The sequence below is a fragment of the Solanum pennellii genome, chromosome 9 (genome assembly GCF_001406875.1).
Source record: "Solanum pennellii chromosome 9, SPENNV200".
Classification (NCBI taxonomy): domain Eukaryota; kingdom Viridiplantae; phylum Streptophyta; class Magnoliopsida; order Solanales; family Solanaceae; genus Solanum; species Solanum pennellii.
In genome coordinates this window covers 11,092,977-11,101,692 of record NC_028645.1, presented here as the reverse complement: position 1 = coordinate 11,101,692, position 8,716 = coordinate 11,092,977, and the positions used below count along the sequence as shown (strand labels likewise).

Below are 8,716 nucleotides of genomic sequence, written 5' to 3'. Positions count from 1 at the left end.
AAAAAAGAAAAAATAATAAAATATTAATTTATGCCGAAAAGAAAGTATATCATACTCTATCTGTTTAAAAAAGGATGACCTTGTTTGACTTGGAACGGAGTTTAAGAAGGAAAAAAGATTTTTTAATCTTGTGAATCTAAATTAAAGTTATATTAAATGTACCAAAATATTCTTTAATTTTGTGATTTTAAACATGTCATGTAAAAAATTAAAATTAAATTATTGCTAAAAAAGAAAAGAGATCATTTTTTTAAAATAGATTAAAAAGAAAATAGAATATGAAAGAGAGTAATAAAGAGGCAAAATAGCTAGTTTGTATTACTAAAATGAAATTTCTATTAAAAAAATTTAATTGATAAAATATTCAAAAATTATTGTTATTATATAATTAAAGATAAAATAAGTATTTCAAATATAAAGTCAAACCCAAACCCTATTGGAAGTAAATGTACCAGAACAACCCGACCCGACCCGAAATACTCGTCCTCTTCACACGCTTTTTCTTATCTCCTGCCCTCCAGAAACTCGCATACCTACATTCTCGCTCTCTCTCTCTATTAGAATTACAGTTTTTTCGGCTTTGCTTTCTCTCTCTTCACATCCAAAAACATCAAATTTTCAAGAATTGGGTTTATTTAAATCTCAATAATCCTCTCAAACAACAGCAAAAGATTATTGAATTTGGGTTTAGGATTGGGGAATTGCAGGAAGATATCTATGAAATACTAATTTTCTCCTGCAAAATGTTAGGCCCTTTTACTGATTTTGCTCCTTTCCTTATACCCTTTTCAAAACCCATGTCTCATCTTTCTCTCATCGGCGGTAATCATACATCTGCTCGTTTCTGTTCCCGGTAACCCATTCTTTTCACTAAATCCATCTCCTCTCCAATCTTTACCCGTTCTTTTTTCTTCTAAATACTTACAAAAAATTCGTTGTAGATATTCATTTCTGAAAACTAAAAGGAGTCATTTTGATGGATCATAGTACGGGGAAACCGGGTTTTTTTAGGAATGTTTTGGTACGTTTATGCCTGTTTTGTGTTGTGATTGTCTGTTGTCGGTTTGCTTATGTGGTGACTCTCAAAGGGGAAACTTGTGACCTCGGCGATTTCTGTTTCTTCTCTTTACCGGAAAATGTCAATGTTATTGCCGGCGTCGGAAAGCTCACTGAGTCTGTATCAGCGGTTATGACTACCGAGAATGCCGGAAAATCTGCTCCCGCGAAGCCCAAACTTCCCGATCTATGGGCAAACAAGGAGTTTCAAAAATCAGCCCAGTTTTACTCTTCGGTGTTTGAGGATCTTGTTGCAGAGGGTTTTTTGAACCCAAATTCAAAAACCCTTTGCGTTGAAACACCGTTGGGTGCTGATGTTTTTGCGTTGAGGGAAATTGGGGTAGCCGATTCCGTTGGGATTTACAAGAAAGGTTCAAAGCCTTTAGTGATTACAGGCAAAGCTGTTAAACAACCCTTTGAAGATGATACGTTTGATTTCATATTTTCCGGTGCCGGAATGATAGACAAGTCACTTAAGCCGGGAGATTTCGCGGCGGAGATTTGCCGGACTCTAAAACCCGAAGGGTTTTTAGTTGTCCATACAGGTTCTAATGATACATACAGTTTCAATTCATTCCTTCATTTGTTTAATTGTTGTACATTAATTAAGTCTAGGAATATTGATGGTTTCGATTCGACTATTCGTGAGATTATCATGAAAAAGGATATATTTGTTGAAGAAAAAGTGAGTGATTCCAAGAACAACTGTCGTCATGTTCCTGATTATAAGATGAAACTGATTAGAAAAGCTGAGCCTTTGATTAAAGAGGAACCTAAGAAACCATGGATTACACTTAAGAAGAATGCACAGAGCATTAAGTACTTGTCATCCATGGTGGATATTAGTTTTAAGCAGAGATACGTGTATGTTGATGTTGGTTCAAGGAGTTATGGTTCCAGCATTGTTAGTTGGTTCAAGAAACAGTATCCTAAGCAAAACAAGACCTTTGATATATATGCTGTTGAGGCTGACAAGACATTCCATGGACAGTATAAGGAGAAGAAAGGGGTTACATTGTTGCCATATGCAGCTTGGGTTAGGAATGAGACATTATCGTTTGAGATTAATCAAGATCCGGGTCATAAAGATGTGTCGAAAGGAAGAGGGATGGGAAGAATTCAACCTGTTGAATCTTCTAGTGAAGGTGCAAGTGAGGTGGATTTAATCCAAGGTTTTGACTTTGCTGAATGGTTGATGAGCGCGGTATCAGAGAAGGATTACGTGGTGATGAAGATGGATGTCGAAGGGACCGAATTTGATTTGATCCCGAGATTGATTGAAACAGGGGCGATATGCTTGATTGATGAAGTATTTCTTGAGTGCCATTACAATAGGTGGCAGAAGTGCTGCCCTGGGGAGAGGTCTTCAAAGTATCCGAATACGTATAGCCAGTGTTTGGATCTCTTCACTTCTCTAAGAGAAAGTGGAGTTCTTGTTCATCAATGGTGGTAATACAGTCTAGCTCTTTAGTCTTTTTTGTTATACAAGAGGCCAAAAAATTCTCTCTTTTACTTCATATGTATCTACTGTTTGCCCCAATATAAGGAATTACGTTCAATGCGTTTGCTTCTACAACAACTATATTTGTGATTAAATACTATAGCTTATCGAAGATATATTCCTTTTCTCTATCAGTTCATACATCTTTTTGGTCTTGATCTTCATGTTTGTTCCTGTTCGACAATACAAGTATTATAATCTTGAATAAATGAATGATACTTAATAATTTTTAAATAGAGATAAGAAATTGAGAGTAACTCAAATAACTAGTTGTAGTAGCACATCTTTACTATTTGGTAACACTGTAAAGATGATTATATTATATAAAAATATGTAGTGAAATTTTACTTTTTTCTTATTTATCATTGGTCTTTATGAGTTCGTCATATCTTTCAGAACTATCCTATTCTATATTTAGGGAAAATTACGCAATAAAACAAACTTATACTATTTAATTACTTATTATAACTATAGTTTGTTATAATTACCATTCGCGACTAACATTATATATTCATTACGTGGGCTGATTTTGAGTTCGTATAGTTAGTCATGTTTGTATATGTATAATTTGTCAGTATATACAAATACATATGTATAATATACAATTATTTAACATATATACATATATAATGCACCTCTGTTCCACTCTCTCTCCTTTCTCGCTCGCCTCTCTCCTCCCTCTCCCGATCTCACTTGCCCTATAGACAAATGTATATGTATAATAAACAATTATATACATATACAATTCGCCTCTCTCCTGCTCTCTGTCCTCTCTCGCTCTCGCTCGTCTCTCTCCTCCCTCTCCTAGTCTCGCTCGCCTCTCTCCTCCATTTGCCAATCTCTCTTGCCATGTATACAAATACATATGTATAATATACAATTACCTAACCAATATAATATACAATTCGCCTTTCTCCCACTCTTTCCTCCCTCTCTCTCGCCTCTCTCCTCTCTCCTCTCTCTCCCAGTCTCGATCGCCTCTTTCCTTCATATAAAATGTAGCTACAAATTTTAATCATAAACTATAGCTATGGAGAGTAATTAGTTATTTTTAAGTGGCTATTTGTGAAAGTTCTCCTATTATTTAACTATTTAAAAGTAATTGTATATTTATTCGTAATTTAGTAATTTTTTTGTTATAACTCTATTATTGATCATTTTGTTTATTATTAGAAAAGTTAAGATTTAGGAGTTTTATTCTCCATGAGTTTCTTTAATTATGTTTGTAATTGTTTCAAACTATTGATGTATTTTATAATTTTGTATTACAACTTGTAAATTAAAAATTTAAAGATTCATAGGGTTTACGCCTTGCTCTATACTAAGTGAAATGCCTCACGCCTCCGTCCTTTAAGACACTGATTTGTAGAAATTTCTTGGAAATGAAATATATATATATGGATATGCATTGATCGATGTGATTTTATATATTAACGGTTAAATTTATTTATTTGTAATTTATAAACACACTAAATTAATAATTAAATCAATAAAAAGACATATTTACTATATAAAACGGAGGAACTAGTATATCTTTTTTAGGGTATTACCAAAAAAAAATCTTTCTTAGAGAGTAGCAATGAAATATTTTGGAGGTTGTGTGAGGCAACTAATTAGAACTAGGTGGACGTTACCTGCCAAAGAGATCATTATTAATTTTCGGTGTAATTATCAAAGTTTGGTGCACATGGAGTTAAATAATTATGTCAACGAGATTAAAATGGGATCAATTAAGGGGATTTAAAGCCTAATTGGCGGATCTCCAAAATATTACGAATAAAATAGGCATTAGCAAAATTGGAAGGTGGAATTATCGACTTTTATTCTATTCATTCGTTTTTACTTGTCTGTTTATTTTTAAAATAGATTTTTATGATTATTTGTTATTTTTGATGTATCAAGAAAAGATAATAATTTCTTTTTATATTTATCCTCAGAATTAGATACTTATTTTCCAAGACATGGTTTAATAGGAGATAGTTTAATAAAATACATATATTATTAATTATTTTCTTAATGAATGTCTCAAATCAAATGATGACAAATAAAATAAACGAATGAAGTAAAATTCATCTTTTCAATCTCTTGTCAAATTGTATGCTTCACCGTTATGTCATGAAGTGTGCTAGCATTTGTGTGAATATTAAGCGCATGTAGAATTTTTGGAAAAAAAATCTATAATATTTAGGAAGATTTCTTAAAAGTCTTTAAAGAATATTATAGGCATGTAAAAAATGTTAGAAAAAAGACTTATTTATAAATATGTAAAAGTTTATTTGTAATTATATAAATATGTATGAGACAGACCGTTTCTATCCTTTAGAGTGCAAACTCATGGAGTGGCCTTATAGAGGCACTTGGAGAGCAGATTGATTCTGAAATGACTGAGACAACTAGGAATTTGAAGAATTTTGAAGAATCGAAATGATTCTTTTTTTGTTAGAAACGGATAACATTAGGAATAATATTTACGTGAAAGAGTCAAAATACTACTTAATTATGTGAAATAGATTATTTATACCCTTCGTTATATTTTGGGATAAAAAATGTCCCTACTGTTATCCTAAGAAATCACAAATACCCTCAACAGTTAACACTTCAAATTTTTATTGGCGTGACAATCCACGTGGGACTAATTCTTCCACCTAAGCATTGCCAACTAGGATCCACTACAGTAGAACTAGACCTTTAGCAGCGACAACAGTCGCCACCAAAGCCCAGAAAATCGTCACTAAAACTTTTTAACATTAAACTCTAACTTTGTATTTTTTTCATTGTTTTTAAAAAGTCAAAAATAATATTGATTAAGTAGGAGTTTCAAGACATTCTATGTTTTATTTTTATGTCATACGTAAATGTATAAAATGTACAATGATGCATTATATAGTTGGAGATTTGATCGAGAAGTAAATTTGATGATTTTTCGTAATAATATTGGATGATTTTAATATTGATATTGCAAGTTATTTATTTTAGAAAATTTTACTGCAATCAAAGATTAATAATCATATTTTTTTTGTTAAAAAAATTGGTTTTATTAGCGAATGGTTGTTAGAGCCATAGTCGCCACTAAAAATCACTCATAACCTTCAGTAACAATATTTTGGGATTTTGTGGCGACTTTGTCGCCACTAAAGGTCAAGTTCTTTTGTAGTGAATCTTAGTTGGCAATGCTTAGGTGGAGGGATTAGTCCTATGTGGCTTGCCACGTCACTAAAAAATTGGGGTGTTAACTCTTGGAGGGTATTTGTGGCCTCCTGTGATAACAGTGGGGGATTTTTGATCCCAAAATGTGATGAAGGGTATAAGCGATCTATTTGCATAGTTCGGGAGCAATTTTAATCTTTTTCCTTAGTATTTAAGTTTCCAAGCATTGCAAGCTTGGTACAAGTAGATAGTGTAATACTTTTAGTAGTTGCAACTCCATTTTGATCAGCTTGCAAAATACGTGGGCATCTTCTGGGGCTGCTTCCAAGATACAAGTAACATTATTTACTTCTAATAAACTTTCTTCCTTCGTCAAAGAGTCTGCTAAACGATTTCCTTGCCGAAAGTTATGGCGTATTACCGGATTCCCCAACCTCCTCAATAGTGCTCTGCAAGATTCCACAATAGACTACTAGTTAGGATGAGCATAGTGGAAAAGGTCAATTACCTCTGTAGAGTCAATTTCCACTTCCAAAGAAGTAATGTGTTTATCAAGGACAAGTTCTAGTCCAGTATGGAGAGCTTCCAGTTTAGTCATCACATGTCTATAAGCATAGATTTTTTTACAAAAGCCAACAAGTCAATTGCCAATGGAATCCCTAAGAACCCCACCGATGCTACCTGTGTGAGAACCTTGGAGGAATGCACCATCAGTATTCAATTTAAAAACATTTGCAGCTGGGGAACCCAGCGAACAGAGATATTTTGCTTAGCGGGGGTTAACGGAGATGAGTCAGCCATTAAATTAAATTCTTTAGCTCACATACTGATTTGGGAAGAGGAAATGTAATCTTGAGAAAATAAATTTGGTCGAAAGACCTGTTGATTCCAATGTAGCCAGATATGCCAAAGTGCGAAAGGAAAGAAGTCTTTCCAATGCAGGTTTGTGTTACTGAGGGAGACATCCATATCATAAATATTCAGGAGCCAATGGGTAGGTGTATTCATTATGTAGTGCATATTTAAGCCTAGGTCAAGCTAGAAATTCCTAACCACGAAGCAATTCAAGAACATATGCTCAATTGTTTCAGGAGAGTTATGACAAAGAGGTCAAGAGGGATCACTACTTAATCCTATGTGATGAAGGTAACTATTCGTAGGCATCCGTTGTGTGAGCAAAGCCATAGAAAGGTCTTAATTTTTTTAAGCGTACTGAGAGACCAAACCCAACGGAAGGTTTAATAGGCACGTCAACCGGTTTAAGAAGTTTTCGCAGATTTAGTAGAGAAAACCCCATTAGCTTATAGAGACCAGTAAGGCACATCGTACGTATGTTGCTTTGGATAAATAGCTTGGGCTTTGTTCATAATATCAATGGGCATGGTTAGGGATAAGCTATCCCAATTCCACCTATCGCCAATACAAAAATTAGCTAGCTTAAGAAGATATTCAATGCTTTCTTAGGGTCCTTGAATGATATTACGCAGGGGTGGAGTGTGAGGAATCCAACTATGCTGCCAAAGGTCTATGGCTCGTCCAGTACCTACCGACCACACTAATCCATGAGCACAAAGCTTCCTGCCTTTGAGAATATTATTCCAGATAAAAGAGATGGAGGAGGTTGAGGATATAGAGCCATACTTATTGATAAGGGTATGAGCCCACATGGAGTTAGGATTAACAAGGAGTCACCAAGAGAGACTGGCAACAATAGGGAGGTTTTTATCGTGGGCCTTGGATAGACCAAGCCCACCTTTGTGTTTGGGGCAGGGTCGCCGTATCCCAATTAATATAATGCAACTTTCTCTTAAGGGTGGTGGATCCCGAAAGGAAATTTCGCTGGATCTTAGCTGTGTCTTTACAAATATTTTTAGGGAGAATGAAGTATTGCATGGTATAGGCTTGAATAGAGGCAAGGGTTGAATTGATGAGAGTCCTACAGCCAGCCTGACTGAGGAAATTCATCTTCTAGTTAGAGAGTTTGGCCTTCATGTTATCTATGATATGGAGAAAATGGGAGGGTTTAGGATTTTTGTTAAGGATAGGAAAACCTAAATATTTTCCAAACTTCTCAGCTTGAGTAATATTGAGCAGCTGGAGTATGAGATTAAGATTGGCGTCCGAACATGCTTTAGAATGTAAAACCTTTGATTTGAAGGAGTTAATTTTTCTCCAAAGAGGGTGAAAAAGGCTGATAGAACTCGATGAATGGTTTGGATAGTTTTAGGGTTTGCCTGGCGATCAGTGTTAGATCATCAGCAAAGAAGAGGTGTGAGAAAACAGGACCATTTTTTGAGAGTTTAATGCGTTCCCAATTTAGAATATCCACCTGATAATTTATGTACGATGATATTAATTCCATACAGAGGATAAAAATATATGGCGACATGGGATCTCCTATCTAATGCCTCGAGAAGGTGAAAAGTAATCTGTTTTGGTCCATTCATGAGAACAACAATTCTGCTAGAGGCATACAACTCATGATGAGCTTAATAATTTTTGGAGGAAAATTATAATAGAAGAGTGTTCGATAGACAAAGGACCACTCAAGTCGATCGAAAGCTTTTTCAAGATCAATCTTAAGAATAAAGCGTCCTTTAGTGCTTACTTTGATGCAAATAACGAACAATTTCCTGAACTATAATGTAATTATCACTTGCCCATCTCCCTGTTAGAAAGCTATTTTGTTGGGGGCTAATCAGCTTATCCAAGAAGGGCTTAATGCGGTTAGCGATAATTCTTGTGATGAATTTATAAATAGTATTAAATAACCTTATAGGGCGAATTTTTTTTAATTGATTAGTGTTTTTGAATTTAGGAATGAGACATAACAGAGTATCATTAAGGGGAGAAGGAATGTTTTGGGATTCAAATAAGTCATGTCAGTATTTTAGTACTAAGTTTCCCACTAGATCCCAGTGACGTTGATAAAACATTGGATGGAAACCATCAATCCTTGGTGCTTTGTAAGGTTTGAAGGAAAATACAACATGAATGACTTCTTGATTATGT

General features: G+C 34.5%; 1 protein-coding gene across 1 annotated transcript; it reads left to right on the top strand.

Moving 5' to 3' along the window:
* Positions 1-517: 517 nt before the first annotated feature.
* LOC107031490 lies at positions 518-2,691 on the top strand. The gene has a single exon (XM_015232891.2). The coding sequence runs from the start codon at positions 977-979 to the stop codon at positions 2,507-2,509; it is 1,533 nt and encodes a 510-aa protein (XP_015088377.1). The 5' UTR covers positions 518-976; the 3' UTR covers positions 2,510-2,691.
* The last annotated feature ends 6,025 nt before the right edge of the window (positions 2,692-8,716 follow it).

Bases quoted from the DNA above. Each gene is read 5' to 3' on its own strand.
- LOC107031490 (XM_015232891.2), top strand. From the start codon at position 977: ATGGATCATAGTACGGGGAAACCGGGTTTTTTTAGGAATGTTTTGGTA.